The 21,448-nt window shown below is 46.0% G+C and overlaps 1 protein-coding gene across 3 annotated transcripts; it reads right to left on the bottom strand.

Annotated features, from left to right (window-relative positions):
* Positions 1 to 914: 914 nt before the first annotated feature.
* IRAK1 (interleukin 1 receptor associated kinase 1) lies at positions 915 to 10,299 on the bottom strand. Of its 3 annotated transcripts, none has more exons than XM_080910863.1 (14): positions 10,067 to 10,299; positions 9,823 to 9,990; positions 9,528 to 9,653; positions 9,311 to 9,414; positions 8,945 to 9,133; positions 8,633 to 8,697; positions 8,316 to 8,430; positions 7,384 to 7,502; positions 6,773 to 6,980; positions 6,389 to 6,454; positions 4,814 to 5,050; positions 3,824 to 4,205; positions 3,414 to 3,563; positions 915 to 1,122 (listed from the first exon to the last, which is right to left on the bottom strand). In XM_080910863.1, the coding sequence occupies exons 1-14, from the start codon at positions 10,200 to 10,202 to the stop codon at positions 1,055 to 1,057; spliced, it is 2,133 nt and encodes a 710-aa protein (XP_080766989.1). In that variant the 5' UTR covers positions 10,203 to 10,299; the 3' UTR covers positions 915 to 1,054. The 3 variants fall into 3 exon arrangements, with proteins under 3 accessions (XP_080766989.1, XP_080766988.1, XP_080766987.1); XM_080910862.1 differs by lacking the exon at positions 915 to 1,122 and adding an exon at positions 1,292 to 2,298; XM_080910861.1 differs by lacking the exon at positions 915 to 1,122 and adding an exon at positions 1,292 to 2,298 and having other exon boundaries at positions 8,945 to 9,136.
* Positions 10,300 to 21,448: the final 11,149 nt, after the last annotated feature.

Here is a 21,448-nt window from a genome sequence, read left to right on the forward strand (position 1 = left end):
CATGAGAAGACGGTCATGACACTCTGGAAAAACATCTGAAGCAGAGAGAGGCAGATCAATACTAAAATTGCAAGTATCATGGGGATTTTGGCTGAGAAGTAGCCAGATTATTTTAGAGGAATACAATAGGTATTCCTGTTCATCTAATGTGCTGTAAATGTAAAGCTTATTAAATAAATCATATAGTCTGTCTCGTTTATCTGGGAGAGAGCAGGGATAGAGAAAATATGTCACTTTTAAATTTGCATTTACAGAATTCAGCAAAACAAACAAGAACAGAACATGTGGTGACCAAGCCAGGATATGCATTAGCATTTCAAAACCAATGTGACCACTGCATGAACAAAATGAAGAGAAATTTCATGTTTATCTCAATAGTCTCAGAAGCATCATTTGAAACATTTTGTAACTCCTCTTCCAATTCAACCTTCACAAGAAAAATAACAAGGATGTTTCTTTTCTTTTTAAATAGAGCAAACATAGATTTGTTAAGAAAGGTGAGAACTCCTGAGAGTGGGTGGGATTCCTCATTTGTATTCAAAATTTATAGGCCCTAGCCAATGCAAAGAAAAAAAAAGTCAAGTTGGGTATGGTGGAACAAGTCTTGGCAGAGGCGGGTTCAAAGGCAGTTCAAAGCTAGTCTGGTCTACATATCAAGATCAAGAATAGTCAGGGCTATAGTTAGTTCTAAAAAGAAAAGAGGGGCTGGAGAGATGGCTCAGTGGTTAAGAGCACTGACTGCTTTCCAGAGGTCCTGAGTTCAGTTCCCAGCAACCACATGGTGGCTCACAACCATTTGTAATGGGATCTGATGCCCTCTTCTGGTGTGTCTGAAGACAGCTATAGTGTACTCATATAAATAAATAAATACATCTTAAAAAAATAAAACTAAAAGGCATATAGGTTGGCAATGAAGTAAAATTGTCTTTATTTTCTGGAGGGATGATTGTATACAAACTATCCCAGAGTAATTACCCCCAAAACAAGTGGGACCAGTAAGTGTATTTAAGTAAGGTCACAGAATAAAGATCAGAATCAAAACTTAATTAAATTTCTATATATGATTGATGAATAATTCAGACATGAAGGCTTTATTTCCAATAGCATCAATATCCATGAAATCTGCAGGACATGAAAGCAAGGGGAGCAGCCTGGGGATCTATCCCCAGTCTAGGCTGGGTAAAAGAAAATAAAAAATGCAAGGGGCCTGAGTTTTGGGTAGATACTTAAGAACCTGGAGTTATAAAGCATTAGTAAAGCATAAAGCTTTTGGCAAAACAAATTCCACAAGTTTAACCAGACAGTGAAATGAATGCTTTTATTACTCAAGGACAAATTGGATGTCACCAATTTCATAGGGCCATGTAGTGTGACTCGTGACTCGAACACAGAATCACTATAAGCCTGAGCTATAACCCTAGGCTACATGTGAAGACATTTGGTTACACAAAAACTTGTTTCTTAAAATCTAACATCCCTCCCTCCTCAAATATTTAGCCTTGCTCTCAGTTTCTGCTTTCTTGGGGCTTCCCACTGTCTGTGTACCACAAAGCTGGGCTTTGCTGGACCTTTCTGTCATAAGCAGAATCTTGATCTATAGCTCAACCTGGGCATCCAGTCAATTTGCAAGGTCTAGAGACAGCCTGCCTAGCAGGCAGTAGTCATATGAAACTATCAGTATCTGGCAAGGCTTGTACATACCCACCCAAGGTCAGAATGGGGTTTTTATTGAACTCTTGAGAGAATTTCAAAGTGCTCACTTCTAGCTAGTGGATTGAACTGTAAGACACTCATTTTTTTTTTCCAATTTTACAAGCACAATAGCTTCTTTCTCTTGGGGTTCTAGGGAAGTTCACAGGAATGGACTCATAGTTAGGCTGCAGATAACCTGTCTAGGTCTCAGGGGAGCCAGCTTCCACCATACAAACAGATTCACTTTCGTCTTCTGGGTCTGTGTACCTAGCAGTCTTTTGTTATGTACTACTTAATCCCTTAGGTACTCTGCTTGCCTTGCTAACAAATGCTGGCCTGACAGCTTATCAGCTTCTATCAGGATTTTTGGCTGGCTCTGTCTTTGCTCACATTCTGAACACTAGAGTCCACCACCCTCTCTTCTTTGCCAGGGTAGGGTCCCACACCTGATGCCTTTGGGCTACTGAGGAATTTTTCACATCATGAGAACTTCCAACCATGAGAACTTTGACATGAGTCTGAGGGATTTTCCTGGGTGAACAAATCAGCTCTGGAATTCATCACTTTCTTCAGGTCCCTTTCTCTTTTCAGGTTCTAAATCCAAGCCTATGAAAGAGAAAATAACACTTAATAAGTATGGGATAACTTCTTGTCTTCCGAATACCCTGATATAAACCATAACTGCAGAACTTACAGGGTGGGAGGAGACTGGATTCTTTTTTAAAAAATCTTTTAAAATTTTTATTTATTTATTATATATAAGTATACTATAGCTGTCTTCAGACACACCAGAAGGCATTGGATCCCATTACAGATGGTTGTGAGCCACCAGGTGGTTGCTGGGATTTGAACAGGAAGAACCCAGGGCCTTTCCCTGGCTAAGCAAGTGCTCTATCACTGAGCTAACCCCACCCTACCCCACCTCTTTTTGAGACAGAGTTTTTCTATCTGGTTGCCCTAGCTGTCCTGGAACTTGCTCTGTAGATCAAGCTGGCCCCAAACTTAGAGATATGCCAGCCTCTGCCTCCCACCACTGCCCAGCTCAGGGCAGTCTTTGGAGCCAAGGTTTTCTTCTTTGTTAGTTTGCTTTTTGAAAATAAGATTCTTTATTTTTATATGTGTGAACGTGTATATGCCTGAATGAGTTTTATATGCACCATATGTATATACAAAGGTATCTGTGGAGGAACTCAGATTCCCTGGGACTGGAGTTACAAGTAATTGTGAACTACCTAATTTGGAGTCTGGAAACTAAACCCAGGTCATCTGCAAAAGCATTACATGGCCTTATCCACTGAGCAGTCTTTCCAGCCTGTTAACTTGGATGACCTTTACAGTCATACTCTTATCCCCAGCTAAGGCATTCTTTTTTCTAAACAGCAGCTTTTCATATAGTACCTGGGGTAGAAAATTCCTGCTGGGACTTCACATTTTCTGGGAGCATGTGGGAGGAGACTGGTACCCACAGATAAAGGGAATGTAAGTGATTGAGCCAGACATCTCCCTACAGGTGTTGAGCAAAACCTGGGTCCTATATTCTTGGTGGGAGGGGGTTAATTGTGCAACCAGAACAAATGCTCTGCTATTAAGGGTTGGTATAAGGAATTATGCCTGTGTGCCTTGGAGTTGCAGAGTATGAGCTCGTATGCATGTTTGTATGTGTGTAATACAGTGGTGGGAAGCTCTTCTGGGGAAGCTGAGCTAGAGTTATTTGCAGGTACCTGGGAAAAAGCCTGATGACAGCAGTTGCAGGCTATCCAAGACCCCCTCCTCATACAAGGCCAGCTTTTGTACCATCTTCTGTCGGGCTGGGTTGATGATGATCTGTGGTGGCTCTGATGACAGCAGGGATGAGCTGCCCATGGATGAGCCTGGGCAGAGACAGTAACTTCTTAGCTGTCTTTGGCAACCCTGAGTGCCACTCTAGCCTCCAGAGTCTTCCCAGCCCCCACTGTCTGTGATGCTGGCTGCAGGGCAGAATTCTCCAGTAAATTCTGGGGCCCAGGTTGGGAGGGATCAGACCACAAACCTGGCTCCCAGGCTGCCTAGACAGAGCCTAGAATTCTACATTTTTGACTTTAGGCACAGGGTGGGGGAGAAGGGCTAAGGGAGATTCTAGCCCCAGAGTTACCTTCCATGGTTGTAGGCTGGAAGCCTGGGCCAGTCTTCAAACTTGATTCTCTGGAAGTGCCTCCCTGGGTACAGCTAGCCTCTCTGAAGGACACTGGGCTTGGGTGGGAACCTGGAGTTAAGTGCCAGGAATGCAGGGTAGCAGAGAGGGCAGGAACACTCTCATCACTCTCCACTGGCTGGTTGGGAGTTCTCTGGAGTTGCTGGGCAGCCTGGGCTGGGGCTCTTGTGGTCACTACCAGAGGCTGCCATGGCTCATCCCCACTCTGGGCACTGCCAGTGGTGGACATGTAGGAGTTCTCCTGTGGGGAAGGGGAGCCATGGCCGGCAACCTCTAGCTCCCAGGGAGGCCCTGCCTGAAGCCTTTCTAGTCTCTTGTATACCTGTGTGAAGAGAAAGGCTCTCAGTATAGGCGGAGCATGGGTTCCTGGCTGGACAGGGCACCCCAGACCTGACACCCTGTGCTCAAACCACACAGGTATTCTGCTGCTCCAGGTTGGCCTAGATTTGCCTGTGCTGAGGTTAACACCACAGGCCCCATACAGCCATAGGAATGACAGATAACACAAAGCTAGTGCACTCTGCAGCTGGGAAAACATTGCCCTTTGGTCTTTTGTCTCATTCCAAGAACTGTTGAGATTCATGACCACCAAAGTCAAGAACTCTATTCTGAACCATCGCCAGAAGAGGTGGAAGTTAAGAGAAAAAGACAAAGGCAGTGAGTGGCACAGAGCCCCCACACTAGGGAGAGCCCTTTCCTTCTGCTGTTTCTAGGATCTGAGCCCCACCCAGGAAAGCAGCAACCCTTTACCACTTAGTTCCACAGAGCACCTCCCCAAACAGAGCCAAGGGTAAGCAAAGAATGTTGGGAGTTTTGCCTCTATAGAGATCAGGTAGGCACTTGGTAAATATTGTTATCAAGCAGGGCAAGTATGAAAGTTTTTTTGCTGGCCACTATGTCCCGATTGGTAGCTGGCCTCCCCAGGACTACCTGGGTCATGGGGGGCCTCTTCTTGGCCCGACGGTGCATGCAGCAGCAAGCTAGTTGAGCCAGGGCCAGGCCCAACTGGGGTGGGCAGGGACCAGGTCTGGAGTCCAGGTGCTTCTTATATATTTGGGCAGCAATGGGAGCAGCCCAAGCATCTGTGGCTACACCCACCCACAGAGTAGGCTGGGTGCTTTTCAGGGCCACTCCAGCTTCTTCAGCCTCATCTTCAATTAGGTCTTTCTGTAGAACAAATACTGTCAGCATGGTTCTGCCAAATCTTCCAGGCCACTGCCACCCAGTACTACCGTCTTCCTTCCTTGGGTTCATTAAACACCCACTGTGTGCCCAGTGCTATCTGGGGCTGCACTGATAACATCCACAAACCAAACACTCTGAGCCTTGTTTTACAGTCCTGATATTCCATTGCAGTGGGGGAAATAGATGCCAACAAACCTACTAGTCTGTTAGCCAAGGTCCATGGGGCCTGAGCAAATGATACTTGAGTTGGGATGTGCTAATGGATGTAGAAGGTTAAAGGAAAGAGGGATGGGTAGAATCTGGTTCAGTTGTTTGGTTGGGTTAAATCCCCCACTCAGCTCAACAATAGGCTTCATCCTGGAGAAGCAATGGGAGATGTACAACTCTTTAAAAGGTGATGACCTTACATTAGCCAAGGATGTTCTAGGCCCAGGAATTGCTTGGCTAATGCTAGGTCATCACCTTTAAAGTCTATTTTCTATATGGGAAACTGAGGCTCAATGAAGAGCAGGAATTCAATCCATGGCAACTCTGCAGATGGGAATAAAACCCAGGTCTCTTGTCTCTTCTGTGTATGTTTGTTTGCTTGAGGGCACCATGTAACTTACTCTGGCCTTGAATTTACTATATAACTGAAGATAACTTTGAATTTGTGACCCTCCACCTACTTCTACCTCCCAAGCACTAGGATTATAGACATATGCCACCATAATCAACTAATTTTGTTGTTGTTGTTTTTAATAAAGGGTCTTGCTATATAGCCCCAGCTGGCTTCTAGCTCCCAGCAATCCTCCTGCCTTAGATTCTTGAATATTGGGACTAAAATCATGTGCTCAGATACTAAGCTTTAGGTCTCTTATTCCTTAGGCCTATTAGGGGTATAGGTCAGGATGGCGTGGAGCTGTCACTTTAACAGCTTGCCTATCTCCCACTACTTTTACTCAGGCCTGCTTTCTCTAACTTCCATAGCAGGTTTGGTTCCAGGGTATCAGGAATACCCACCTCTCTGTCCCGAGCCAAAAGCAGAGGGGGAATCTGTCAAAGTTCTTTTTTCCCCTTTGATGGGTATAGAATTCAGGGCCTTGCATGCAATAAGATAACCACTCTACCACTGAGGTTACATAAAGACAGATTCTTCCTTGCAAGGTAAAAGAAACTGTTTGGGGACTCACCCATTTCTAAAGAAGGGTCAGCAGCAGCAGTAGCAGGCTACTGTGGGGCACTGTAAAGAATCTATATTATCCCACTCTCTGGGGCTGTACACACTGGTTGCATCTGTCCCTCCCTCCCTCCCTCCATGCCCCACCTTAGGAGGCTTACCAGATATTTGGTTTTTGCACCTTGCGTCCTGACAGCCCTCTGACCAGCAAGGGTCTCCAGTATTACCTAAAAGGGGGTGGGACAGACAGCATCACCTTAGCAGGGAGAAATTGTGTGCAGAAAAGAGGCTTGTAGCATGGGCTGGGATAGGCAGGTAAAGACTACTTCCCAGCAAAGACAGAGTTGTTATGGGACTGAAGCTTAAGCAATTCAGAGCGGCTATATGAAGTAAAAGGATGCAAATTATCAACACAATTTAGTGCTATGCTAACTTTTCACTAGATATGCCTCTGTCCTAGGCCTAGAATTCTCTAGGTTTTCCTGCCTTTACTTACTTACTGGTGTTTTTTCCTCCCAAAGTCAACAGAAGGGCCAGTGCCTTACCACCCCAAAGCTGAAGGTATCAGTGTCCACAGCCAGCCGGCCTGTCTTGATGTACTCCTCAGGCAGGTAAGCGAGGGTACCTCGAACTGTGCAAGTCCGGGCCACAGTACTGCTCTGGCTTGGGTTGGCCCCTGCAAAGCGGCTGAAACGAGCCAGGCCAAAGTCTCCCAGCTTGGGCATCAGTCTCTCATCCAGAAGCACATTAGAACTTGGAAAGGGAAGAATGGCACCAGTTCAGGTCCCACTACATTTTTTTTTCTGTCCCTCACACTTAAATGGTTCTGATAAACTGGATTAGAGGCTACCAGCCTGACATTTTGCTTATGGAAAGTTGCTGGCATGGCATCCCAGCTGTCCGAGAGCCAGCTGTCCCTGAACCCCTTCACATTGTTTGGCTTCTGCTCACCCACTGGAGCTTTATCTATACCTGCACCATGCTGGGGTGCTCATAGCCCTAAGTACTCTCAGCTCTGAGGTCCCAGGCAACACTTGTCCCCATATCTGCAGGGCTGGGCAGGAAGAATTATCACAGAAACACTCAGAACAGAGCTGCTCATTGATCAGGGGTCACTGTTTCCCTGGCTATATAGCTCTTCTGAGCCCCTCCTTACCTCTTGATGTCTCCATGGATAAGGCTGGGGCTGTCCTGATGTAAAAATTGAATAGCTCTGGCTGTGCCCAGAAGAATGTCTAGTCGTTGAGGCCAGGAAAGGGGGGAGCAGGCCTGGGTCTGCAGTGGCAAAGATGGAAGCACAGGGGCAGCTTGGGGCAGCTGTTCTTTGACACCCCCCCAACCTCCCCTCACCTGTTACTCTGAACCTTAGAGCAAGCTATCCACTTTATTCTGAGCCTCAGTTTCACTTTCTGGAGAACAAGGAGCAAGACTGTCTATGACCTAATTCATGATCGAGTGGTAGCTAAAGCTAATCCAAACGTTTTGGCAAACACTCTACAACTGGGATAACAGCTAGGGAACATTTCTTAGAACTCAAGACAAAATGTGATGGCTTAGGTTCACCTGACTGCACAGAAAGTGCTAATGCCCTTTTCCTTCCCCTCTCCCAAAACAATTTGAGAAATAAAGCTCTTATCCTGTATATGTGATGGCTTGTGAGTATGACACTCAGGCTTGGCTCAAGCTTGGGTTCAGTTTGACAGCCGGTCTTCACTGGTCCCTATTCTTCAAGAGCTACGTGGATTAAATCCTCTAGCTATTCTGCTTGCAAAACCAATAACTCCCAATAGAGGAATAGTGGGGAGAGGCTAGAGGGAAAAATGTGTGAAAAAAATCTTGGGCCAAGCTGAGTATAATGGTACGTGCCTATAATTCTAGCATAGAGCAGGCAGGTTGAGGCAGAATTGCCAGTTTGAGGCTGACCTTGGTTGGGGAGTGAGGCATTGTTTCAAACAAACAAGCAAATAAAAAGGAAGAAAGAAAACCCTGGAACAAATCTTGAGTTTGAGGGGGAGCCAGAAGCCCAAGTCCTGCCTGACATAGGCTAAGGGGCTATGCTAGTAAAGGTGCCAGATCAGCAAGGGCTACCTGAAGGTGGAGTTGATCCTCCAAGGACCCATTGGGCAGGAAGCCATAAACAAGGCAGTAGAAGCCACTCTCTGCACAGTAGCCAGCAAAGTCCACAATATTTGGGTGACGAAACCTGTTATAAAGTGTGGAGTCTGAGTTCTTTAGTTTTCATCAGGCCAGGCTAAGTGGGCAGCACTTGATGTTCCCTCATTGGGTTTGGCAAGGCCTTGAGGGCCCAAGGGAACCAGATCTTGTCTTGTGAAGTCCTAAAGACTGATAAGGTCCTGGTGTGGCTCTCCTTGTGCCCCTAGATGGGAGGGACCCCCAAGGCTCACCTTGATAGCTGTTCCACCTCCGTTAGGAAGCTCTGTTTCACCACAGTCCACTCTAGGTCAGCCTCCTGTAGCCCCAGGCATGGTGGGGGAAGAGGTAGGGAAAGTAGGCAGCATGAGCCAAGCTTGCCAGCTGTTTCCAGGCCCATAACAATGGAAGGCTTGGGGTCCTTGAACTGGAATCAGGACTGAAGGAATTGCTTGGGGAGGCTGGAGGCAGGGAACTGCAGAAGTGAGGGGCTGATGGACGGAGGAACTGGACAAACAAGGACTGACGGATTGTCTTCCAGGTGGCTACCCCACTGTTATACCTACCTCCTTCAGTCTCTTCACAGCATATGTAGTATTTCTCATTACTGCTCGGTATACACACCCAAAACCACCCTCTCCAATCCTGAGTTCTTCAGAGAAGTTGCAGGTGCCTTGGGAAATCTCACAGAAGGGCCAGCAAAATGGGGAGGGATGGGCTCTTTGGAAGCCAGCCACTGGGCTCTCTGGGCTTGGCTGCTGGAAGAGACCATGAATTAGGCGAGGACTCTGTCTATTCCCTTTGGTCCAGGTTGAAAGCTCCCTTCAACACTAGTTGTCTCTCAAATGACCTGGCTGTGCTCTGTGGTAGAACAAAAGTTAAGTTTCTTCCTCTTTGTCTGGAAATTTTCCTGGGGGTTAAGGGACACCTACCTTTGTGGAGGAAGGGGCTGAAGATGGTAATGGTGGCCCAAGGGAAGCAGGGAGTGGAACCTGGAGGAGCTCTGACTCAGAATGGGTCTGGGAACCTGGAAAAGCTTCATAAAGATAGCAGTGAGAGGCAGAGACCAGCAGCAGTCTACAGCCATGTCAGCAGTCATGGTGGCCTTTTCCTCAGGTATATCAAGACCAACACCCAGGTTCTTTTTACCTGGAGAGAGGAAGGTGGAGGCAGAGGACTGCAATTTCCGGGGGTTCAAGTCCTCAGAGCCTGTAGAGATGCTGCTGGGCCTTGGGGCAGCAGTGCTTGGGGGCAGAACAGGGGCAGGAGGGTGCCCTGGGATAACAAGGAAGGAGAGGAGGGTTGTGACTAAGGTCTCTCCATCTCCAGTTGTAGGGGCTGGGGGTGGGGGGCTCCCATATAGTCCCCCTGTCTTAGGAAGCTCTGTACCCATCATCCCTCTTGGGTTCCCTTCCCTAGGGTCCCTGGGGCTAAGCTCGCTCACAGGCTGTGATGATGTCCCGCGCACGCAGCAGCTGCAGGTGCGTGAGGATGTTAACGAGGTCAGCCACACGCGCGTTGCGGTTGATCCAAGGCCACAGGACACTGGCCGTGCGCTGCTCGGAGCGCTCGCACAGCCGCAGCTCTGTCTGGTCGCGCACGATCAAGGCCGCTGCGGGACGGGGAACATCAGGCTTCAGCTCCAAAAGCCTGGGTCCACCGCCCCACGTCGGCCTGCCGTCACCCACCGAACTGGCACCAGTCGGCGGGCTCCAGGGCGTCCATCACTTTGTAGAAGCGGTACATAACCCAGGGTGGCACCTCGTACAAGAAGTGCTGGGCGCCGGGAACCACAGGCTCCCCGGGGCCCGGGCCCCCGGCCATGGCCACCGCCGCCGCCCCCCGCCGCCGGGCCGAGGCCTCTTGGGGCCTCGGCGGGCGCGGGCCTTAGCCGGCCGGGTCCACGGACACTACTGACTCACTTCCCCTTCAAACCGGCCTCGTGCGACACTCGGCAGGGCGGAAGAGGCGGCGCTCGGCCCGCCGCCATCTTGCCCTCCGCGGCATTCTGCCACACGGGGGCGTCCGGCGCCGCCCTAGACGCGGAGGAGTTCGGCTAGGTAGGAAGGAGGGTGTCCCTAGTAGGAGAACAGAGGGCTGTGGTTCTACAGGGACGACGGGCTTCCAGTAGTGGGAACCATCTGAATAGGGCTGAACAGGATGAAGGACTACTGTTCTGAAGACAAAGGGCACGATGTTTTTTACACAATGTTCTATGCCAGGCCTGGTTAAAGTCATGGAGGAGAGGCTCCCCTCGGCTTTACTTGAGGAGCAGTGGAGAGTCAGCCAAATTGTCAGTCAGGGTCAAATGTAGGTCACAAAATAGCCCTCTGGCAGACTAGTCATTTGGTGGTAAGGATGGATGCCCTGAGAATGGTTTGTAAGAGTGTATATCACTAGAACACACTGCTTGTGTGCTAGATCCCCATGCCCTTACCTCTGTCTCCAGGAACCTGACAGCAGTTGGGCCAACAAAGTGTCAGATCACAGAATCTGCCTGTGCAGGATCCTAACTTGCTTGCCAACTAACACATTTATGTTTCTTAACATACACACAGTGTTCAGCTCTAAATGTCCCTTTCCTTTTTCTTTCACACTTTTATCTTAGTTTGCACTTCTCTCTATAAGGACGCTAAGGTTTAGCAGCTTCTCCTACCCCTTTCTAGAACAGTTGTTGGTGACACCATCTGTTGTGACCTTTAGTCATGTGTTCATTGCCTACTCCTTTACTGTTCTCCATTCAGGGATTTCTTTGGCTTTTTTGGTCACTCTATGGCACATATCTCAGTGTACACTACTTTCTCATTATGCTCTCTTAAGTCCTCTTCACACGAGTGCACTACTCTTAACATTAGCCATTGCCACTCACCTGCATGGACTGTATGGCTTGGATAGAGCTCATTGCTCAGGTGGAGTTCTCAGGTTCAAATCACCAAGGCCCCCAGAATCCCAGTTCTTTTATGGCTGTTAGGAAGATGGCATAGCCAGCCTCTGTCCACCCACCTGAACTTGTATATACCAATAGCCTTAAGCCAGTAAGAACTTTTTAGATGTTGGGCTTGGTGATACACCTCTTTTAATCCCTGTAACCAGAAAACAAAGGCAAGTGAATCTCTTTGAATTTGAGGTTAGCCTGGGTTAAATAGTCAGGGATACAAAGTGAGACCCTACATCAGAAAGACCAAGACCAAACCCAAAAAAGCCCTCTTTAGTGATGTCCTGAAAAGCACTTCTCATTCTGCTCTGAAATTGAGTTTGCATATACACCCCTGCTGTAGCCCTTCCTGACAAGACTGAATATAAACAGCTGTGAGGAAAGCTTCCTAAACCCAACTCTTCTCTTGAACACATCTTGAACTTGCTGGAGTTCTGTACCTCTGAACTTTTCTCACTTCCCACTGCCCAGGGAAGATCCACAGGCAGCAACTTGGCATTCCTTGTTTCCCCAACTGAAAGCATGCTTGTAAAGTGACAGCTTTCTTCTCCTGATTCCAGTTTCTCCAACAGACACTTTTTGTCATATTGATCCTAACTGCAAAGGGTTCCCTCTCCTTAGTCTGTTCTCTAAGGAACTTATAGTATGTTTCCAGAAAGGTCTACACAAGATCCATGGCTGGCTCTCACTGGGGCCTCTTCTCTGAAGCCATAGTTCTTGTGGCCCACTCTCAAGATGAGGTCAAACTCGATGTGATGGTGCATGCCTGTAATCCCATCACTCCCTCAGTAGAGGTAGGAAGATCACTAAAAGTTCAAGGCCAGCTTGGTTTACAATGCATATTTCCAGGTCAGACAGAGCTACACAGTGAGACCTTATTATAAAACAAAGCTTGGCATGGTGGCTTATACATGCAATTCCAGAACTTGGGAGGCTGAGGTAGATCACCCTACACACTCAGTTTCAGGCCAGCCTGGAGTAGAAGTCAGATCCTGACTAAAAACAAAACAACTCAAGAGGTCAACTATATGCTAAGCTTCCAGTGGTTTCTCATGGGTCAGTCTGTATTAAGATCTGTCAACTCCAGTATTCAAAATTATCATGTACATATATGTTAAACTCTATGGGCAGGCATTTGGTCCTTTTTATGTATTGGGGACTCTCAGTGTCGGGTACAGACCTGTTACACAGCAGTTTCTCCATTTCTACATGTTGAATCTTTAACCCTTTCATGTAATATGTAACATTTGAGGCCAGAACTTCAAGATAACTTCTAGTAGGTATGCTCACAATTACACTTGCCATGCCATTATCCTCTCCTCAAGGTCATGTCAGCCTAAAGAGTAGGTGACTACAGAAGGCTCATATTCTTACAGGAAGCTCTCTTTGGGCAGTTCTCATAGTTGGGAAGAAAAGTGATAACAATACGGCATACCAGGACTCAGCAGCTGCCCTTGCCACACTGGTCAGGAGAGGGAAGATATGCTCTACGCACACTTGTGTCAGGCCTTCCTGCTGCATGCTGGTGTAGTATCCCTGGAAAGCATTGACACAGAACAAACTAAAGAGAATGCCAGGGAGGCAAATATATGGGCTAGGCTTTCCTTCCCTCCCACACCACTCCTGAGAGAGGCTACTGGGGTTCAGGAATAGCTGAATCAAACATACCATGCTGTCAGGTGAGCTGGAGGGGACTGGTGACTTATAATGAAAGCCAAGACCTTTAGTCACTTTCACAGAGAGATTTATCGAGAATGCTAACAGCACAGGATACAGTACTTCCCAACAAAAGGTGCAAACGCATCACTTAGAAAGGCATGCTGAGTATTCTTTGCTTTCACATGTATTAAAAAACTTACAAAAATAAAATGAAACCACGTGCTGCCCATCTTTTCAAATAGTAAAAGAACCTTATGAAAAACCACTTGATTTTACAACAAAAGACACAAACGGACATTTTTATGTAAATTTATAAGGCAAACTCTTTATATAATAAATAGGTTACAGGGATTCAGTGGGGTGTGTTTTTGAAACGTATACAGGTACATTCAGACAGGTTTACTGAAATGGTACAAATTTCCTTAATAAATTGCCTTTTGTTTTTAAATATATCAGTGCTTTCAGTCATTTGGCTATACACAAAGAACCTTTTGTTTTGAACACTACAAAAAAGCAATCAATATTTTGTTTTTAAAACGATCTACTTATTTTCTAAAGTAATTGTCCCAAAGCACAAAAACTGAAGGTGAATATTACAGAGGGCTTTTCAAGACCCCTCCAGCTGTTTGTCCTGGATCTTTCTCTCTGCCTTCTCTGCCTGCTCCCAACATTAGATGGGTTTTTGAGGGTGTCAAATACAGGGTGGCTTGTCAGTGGGTACACTATTCTACAGATCTCAACATCCCACCCCCCAGGCTGGCAGAGGGGAGTACAACATGGATTTAAGAGGGGGGTATGTACCCTGTCTAGTTCTTCCAGCTAATAACTACCACAGCCAACTGGTCACTACAGGTATCACTGTCCTCACATGAGGCTACAATGGAGCACAGCTCTGTTCCTCTATATGAACTTGGAACTATTTGTAATGAGGATAACACTTTACTGAGGATGTTTGCCACAGAAAGAGAAGGTGGTATCTCATATCCAGATTTTGTTGGGAATCAGATCACATCAAAGGAGAGAGGTCTCTGCTATCATTTTATTCCCCCAGGCATGGTGGACAGTATAGAGTGTGACAGAAGTGTCCTAACTGGTCATGTCTCTGAAGTATGCCTTGGAGACAATAATGTCCATGGCTTATCTATTAAGAGGTATCTCAGGGAGGGAGCGGCTAATTCATCTTCTGTTTTCTCTGTGTCCACAGTGGGGCATCCCCCTGAAAAGTCAGGCCAAGCCTTTCCATACTCAGTGAGCTCAGCTCTGCTCTCATACCCCTTTCCCTCCTGGCACTCCTAGATTATTACAATAGTAGCAATAATCTGGGAAGGAGAAGCCAAGAATCCACTGGGTCAAAAAGCTCTTTTTGCTTTGACTTTGAAAATGGCAACACATCAGCTTCAGTCTCTTGACTTGGAATGAAAATCCAGTGCTTAACTTATGATAGCTTCTGGCTGATCTGGGCAGGGGTCATCTCTTCAGATTGCCCCTCTTGTCTTATTCACCACTCCCCTCCCTTCAAATGCTTTGCTTGTATGAAAATGTACCTAGAAGCATTTGTCTCTGGAACAATTACTTTAAACATAGTTACAATACAGACTTCATTTCAAACACAGAAGAGATTTACTTAGCAAAGTTCCTTTCACCCACCAAAAATTACACAAATAGAAGCCTCAACACCACAGTTAAAGAGGACCAGTAGAGAGAACCTCATGTTTGGAACACAAAAGGAAGAATAAAACTAAACCAAACCCAAACAGAAAAACCCCAGAAAGACAAGGAAAGGGCAAGGAAGGAAGAGGAAAGAGAGCAAACACAGCACACATTACAGTGTCCAGGTACACAGGGAGCCCAGCACAAGGAAAGGGCTCGGCACACATTGAGTAACAGTCCTGGTGATATTTGGTCATATATTCATCAACTACTGACTCTGGAGCGGCTGTTATTGATTGAAGCAGTGACAAATCAAATGGAAAAGGAGGTCGTGCTAGCAAGGTAAGGAAAAGGCTTCAAGTTCTGCAAGCCTTTCGTACTCCATTGTCCAGCTTCCCAGAAACATTGAACCAGGTGGCCTGCTCCATCCAGGCAGAGTTAGAGGTCACCAGGTGAAGCTAACTTGGGTGCTGATCTCACATCAGCCATAAAGCATGTATATGGACATACATGGTTCACCTGTCAGTGGCCAAGTAAGGAGCAGTGGCAACAACCCTTTGGTTCTTCTGCCCCCATCCCATGCTAGCTGGGGAATAATGTTGTGATACTCTACTAATACTGATTACTACCTAGAGCAAGACCCTAGGATAGGGTCTCAGAGGCTTCCCCAGCCCATCTTTTAAGAGCTCCAAGGGGTAGCCCAGCCACTTAAAGGGCCTACAAATATCTCTGCTGTATTCTGGCCTCAGAAGAAGCAATGAGGGGATGGTGTAGAAGTGTGGGACAGATTTTGGCCCTGGTGATTGTAATGATCTCTGCTTTGGAAGAACAAGGTTCTGGAGTTATTTTTTGGAGGTGAGGGGCGGTGTTTTTAATTAAGAATGATTCTTTTGCAAAAAGAACTGTTACAGCTAAACTTTCTAGCAGATATTTCTCATTAAGAATCACATAAGCAAATGCAGTTACTCATGGGAGCAGGGAGAAGAGAAAGGGTTGTTTCTCAAGTTTTCACTACTTTCTGGGGGAGACCCATTGGGTTGTTGGATGTGATTCTGGGGTCTCTGGCATTCTACCTGGTATGGCTTACAGGATTTAGAGACAAATCAAGTCTCCTATCTCCTGTCTAGTCCCTTGGACTCAGAAAAGTTTGGAAGGTTTTGAAATGCTCTGAGCCCTGCTAACTAGGAAAAGCCTGCCAGACTTACTGTTCATAGGCTCTCTCCCTGGCCAGGGAATGATGGAGGGAGTTGGGCCATCCCCATGCATGCTAGCTATCAATCCCTAGAGGTAGGGACTAGGCTATGCCCACTAAGTTCTGGACTTCAGCATGTAAAGGGAGTGCTCTTGTTTCCCAACTCCATGCTGAAATGAACTGTCCTGTACCCAGAATCTTAGGGCCCCTTTCAAAACATAGTAGAAACAAAGCACAAAACCTGTATGCAGCCTGGAGTTTCCTTCACTCAGCACAGGGAAGCCTTTGAAAGAAGCAAGGAAAGATCACAGATCTGCTTGGACTGAAGAAGTGACCAGCAGACAGATGTGTTTTTTTTTTCTTTTTTTCTTTAAATTTTTTTCCCTTGTCCTACTCTATGGTTGTCAGAAATATTGTAATTAAGCAACAGGTATAATTTCAAAGGTTTTTTTTTTTTTGTGTGTGTGTGGTGTCACAAGCAAAATGAGTTTATAATTGTGCAATATACAGATATATATATATATATATATATATATAAATTCAACTGCTTTGTGTGTCTAGTTGGTGCATAAAATAAAAATAGGAAAACTAAAAGCAAAACTGAAAAACAAATAAAAAGCCCAGAATAGAAGAGTCAAAGCAGACCTATGTATACAATCTCTAAGTTACTGGATATAATCAGAGTCACCAGGAAGAACAGCTTTGCCACTTGGCACACAAACACTGCAGGGAGAAGGACTATCAGTGGGCAGGAGCCAAACCTCTTTACCTTTTCACCACATTTGCTCTCAGTGTTTAGTAGGGCCTGATAAAAGGTGAGAGAAGCAAGGAGCAAAGGTCATTTGCAAATTGTCCAAATCTTCTTAAACTCAAAGATGGCACTTAGTTCCCATGAGGGGCTGAGTCCTGCTTGTGCAAAGCCTTGGGGGCCTGTCTTTCCTCCCAGAGCGTTTTCACTACCTGCCTGCCTGCCTCTTCCTGTCTTCTTTCTCCTCTCCACTCTACAGGCTCTAATACCTTCCCAGAAGGCAGGCAGGCTTAAGGAGACAGGGAGAGACTCTGGGGTAAGTCTAGGAGGGCATGTCAAAGTGCTTGCCACACAGTCATTTCATATGTGCTAAGAAGATCCTGACGGTGGGGTAGGTAGAGTGCAAGGGACAGGAGGCCCCAGGGATGGATGCTCTGTAGGAAGTAGACCTTCCCTAATTTGTGCAGTAGTGCTGGGGCAGGCTCAGTTAAGAAGAGAGAGCAGACACTTTGTGCTGGGCCTTCTAGGTCAGTGAGTGTTCAAACTGATACACCAAGAGCTGGTGTCATGTAGCTTTGGCATCTGGCAGACCACTAATCTCCATACCAAATGACAAGGTCAAAAATTGTATTCTGGGGTCAGCTACCCAAAGAGTGGTTTTCCAATGCTAAAACACCTCAAATCTCAAGAGGCTCCTGGTCTACCTCCTTTGATTCAGGAGGCTTAAGCCTTGAGTTCCCTTTGCTTAGATCACTCATTAGACACTTCAGGCCAAAATTAAGTATTTATAGATCAACATTTTTTTTTTTCAAAAGCCTCTTCTTATTCATAAACATCAAAATGTAATTTCAAGATTTTCCTTTTAAATTGTTCAAAACTGTTTTCAGTGTTCAAGTTTTCCCCTTTAGCATATAATTTTAGACCCTTGGGGAGGCAGTATTCTAGCAATTTATAACAATTAGACTAAGCCTTTTCTATATAGTACCTAGAAGAGAAAGACATAAAAATATAGAGAATCAACAAATCTCTTCAGAATGGGGCTGGTTCACTGAAGCGGAGAGCAGGAAGGAAGAGCCAGATGATGTGGATGGAACAGTGCTTGGCTCAGGCATGGGGCATGCTGCATTTGCCCTAATCCCCTTCAATTTTTGGACTTGGCTATACTACACTCCACAGGGGCTTTAGAAACTGCTTTTTTTTTTCTGAGTCTCAGTCTTCCGCCCTAGAATCTGCAGTGTTAACCTGAATCAGCAAACAATTTGGGGCAAAGATATAGGTTATAAACTGATGCACAAAGGTCTTCGTGAAGAACTGGCACCTGTGATGTCTCCTCAGCCTGAAGAGCCTGGCTGGAATGCTCTGGAAGGAGACTATAGTTAGAGAAGTGCTGCAGAGTTCAGACAGATGGACTCTAGTTGGGCTGCATGAAATCTGGCTGGTCTTATCTGGTCAGTTACAACCCTTTTGCCTTTTCCTGGATGGGTCTGAGCCACTTATCACAACTTATTTAAAATCTGGAGGTCCTGTCAGCTAGGGAAATTCCTTTGCCTGCCAAACCTGGCAGTCTGTTTCTGGTTCCTGCCTTGTTTTATCACTGTCAGAGCAACAGAAAGCAGAGTGAAGCAGCAGCAATTTGGATTGCTCTGGTTCCCACGTCTGTGTTCATGGCCTGTAGTCTGTTGTGATAGCACTGAACAGAATTGTCTGTACCCATGCTGGGATCATGGGCTTGTTTGGCACTGATGGACTGGAGGAGAAGGTATTTCTAGATCTCCCCTGTGCCTTTTGATATGGAAATACAGCACCAGCAGAAAGGAGCTGTACTACTAGAGCCTGGCTGTGACCAAGAGTCCTCCACTCACTGCACATCAAGGGTAGCAGTTCTACTCGTTAAGACAGACTCAAGAATGGGCAAACTTGGGCCAGGATGATCATAGTTGGAGGATATTACAGCAATTTATCTGGGAGAGGTAGTAACTAACAACTAGAACAGGGTAGGGGAGACTGGATGTGTCCTTAGTGACCTAGCCTCAGGTATTTGAAAGCTGTTGGTCAGTTTCTGCATTCTTCACATATTCAGTGAAAGATACCACCTATACTTTACAATGTTCAAATACAACAAAATAAAGGTCACACTCCAGGTCTGAGCCAGACAAAGCTGGTAAGAATCCCATGACTTAATAAGGCTTTCTCCTCCAACCTCCCGTCAACCTGACCAAAAGGCAGAGGCAGCCTGAGAGCTAGCTATACAGGGTCCCTGGCTTCCAGGGGAAAAAACCCTCCCAATGCTGCCTGCTCAAAGGAGACTGACTAGTAGTTTGTGGGATGAGGGAATAGGAAAAGAAGCAGGAAGCGAAGAAAACCCACCACCTGCAGTTTTGAAAACAGTTCTACATACAGGAAAGTGGGGGAGTATAGGGACTTCAGATAAGCCCAAATAAAAGAAAATGGCACCCAAAGTGCTGCAATCCCAACTGTAAATGTCTAATCATCATAGGCTGTCTTCCAAGGATGAGGAATTCCCCAACTTAGGAGTCCATTTTATTGGACTAAGTAAGCATAACAGGCAAAATCCCAAGTGGACCACAATAAACAACTTGGTGTCAACCTGGCTAGGTGCTATGAGGGTATGGAAGTGTCCTTGAGGAGTGCATGGGGCAGGTTAGGGTGGGGCAGCAGGGGTCTTTCATCATTGGAAGAAGCAGTTCAGAAGGACACATCCTGGACCCTCCAGAGTTCCTCTTCCAACCCCTCCTCCCTCTCCAGAGAGGAATCAGAAGCAAGACTAAGGATCAAAAGCAGAGCAGGCAAAAGGACTGCCTGATAGAAAGCTGGTTGCAGGATTTGCTTTTATAGCACGAGGAAATGGATACAAATACACTAGAAAGTCCAGCTATGATTCGGCAAACAGAATGGGGCAAGATCTCTCACTTAGTTCTAAAACCATTCCATAAGAGACAAACATGGTTGTATCTTAAGCTATCGATTGGAACTGTTAACTACTAAAGACTGGCCAGAAAGTGCTAGAAGATTTCTATGATGTTTCACTCTTCCATAATTACACTGCAGGAAGGAAGCTGGGGAACATTAACGAAAATACACAAGACAACACACACTTGACAGTTCATGGCAGCAGCTCATATGGGGCGTGCCTGTGGGTGTTTCTGGAAGTATAAGACTGCTGTCTCATTTGCTACTTTGATAAGGTACTTCTCAGACAGATTTCGATAGATATGAGACATCTCTGTAAACACAGAAAAGGATATACCAATATGATGAAGATATGCAGCTAGATAAGGACTTCCTGAACAGAGGTTAAATCCCAAATGAAAATTAACCAATTAAAATCCCACAGCAAAGTCAAGTCTATAAAATTCACCACTACACTTATAGAACAGAGGTTGATATATGGGATGTGCTGATGCTGCCCAGTCCCCAGTAAGCAAGAGGGTAAGAATTCCACTAGAAAAAGACTTGGGGAGATAAAGAGATAGATAGATAGATAGATAGATAGATAGATAGATAGATAGATAGATAGATAGATAGATAGATAGAGTGTGAGTGTGTATCTGTCTCTCTCAGAAAAAGGGCCAGGGGCCCTGGTGTCACACTCCCTGCTCAGGTCTATATCTGTCCTGATAGATACCCTGCCCATATTACGCTTGATATTAGACTTCTGAGTAGGGTCGAGGGTAGTGGGCACTGAACTCCTGTTGGGCCATGCAATGATTCTGGTAGGCCATAGAGGCCTCTATATCTCCTTCATCTACCATATGTGACCCAGATTTTCTAGTCCACTTTTCTAGAGTAGAAGGTGAAAAGGCTTATTGTTTAGGGTCTGAAAGCCTTTTGACTTTTTCTTAGCAAGAGCAAGAGCTTCCTACCTTCTTGTTCTTCAGAGGCTAGGGAGGGCTCAGAAGAGCCCAGCGCTTGCTCATGGTTAAACATGATACCTGGCACTGGCAATGGGAAGTTAAGGGGCAGAAAGAATCCTAGGGCTGCAGCTGGCTGCTGTCAGGTAAGCATGTGGTTAGGCACTGCAGCTGCTTGGAACAGAAGAAACAACTAGAAGCTAGGGGAAGAAATGAAAGCATGAAATGGAAGAAAGGAAGAGATAGGACAAAAGATAAAGCAATCAGGAAGTCCTTATAAAATTGCAGCAAACACTTAGAGTTTCGGAGCTTCGTGGGAACCCTATGTGCTGAGCCCACTTTAAAACAAGCGCAGGTATATACAGATACAGGTAGTTCTGAACACTGCCATGTTTGGTGGCTTGTGGGACAGTGTCACCATTTCAAGCCAGTTTGCTTTCAGAGCATCTGTTTGTTTTGAAGTGGGAACATGAAGACTCAATAGTGCAAATAATTCTAAGCTGTCCCTAAAGGAGAACTGGAAAGTAATTGGAAGAATATTTTCCTTTCTTCCTTCTTCACTACTAGTCACAGACTGCTCTCTTGTTCTGTGGCACTAGGCCTGGCTTGACTCCACCTAGCCTGTACTTTGTCCTGCTGCCTCCTTGGCACTTCTTTAGCATTATCTTCTAGGGGAGCATGCCTTGTGAACAGATGATGACACTTCACTCTGAGCCATCCTCTTCTGTGGTTCAGGGCAGTTTATAAGCCAGCAGTTTAGGACTCACCTCTAGCCATGCCAGAGCTCAATCAGACAGGTGCCACTTTCATTTTTTTTGTAAAATATCCTTGTCAGTTTTGGATTGGGTTGGTGTGGAGCCAGACTTGTGCTACCACAGTTGGAATTACTGAGCCTCAATCACTGGCCAACTCCATAGTTTTCTCCCAAGAGTCCTATAGTTTCTCCTGCGTTAACACCTCCCAGTCCCTCAGATTTGAAACTGGGTGGTGTAAAAGTCAGGGAAGCTATGGACA

This window comes from Micromys minutus (assembly GCF_963924665.1).
Source record: "Micromys minutus genome assembly, chromosome: X".
NCBI lineage: Eukaryota > Metazoa > Chordata > Mammalia > Rodentia > Muridae > Micromys > Micromys minutus.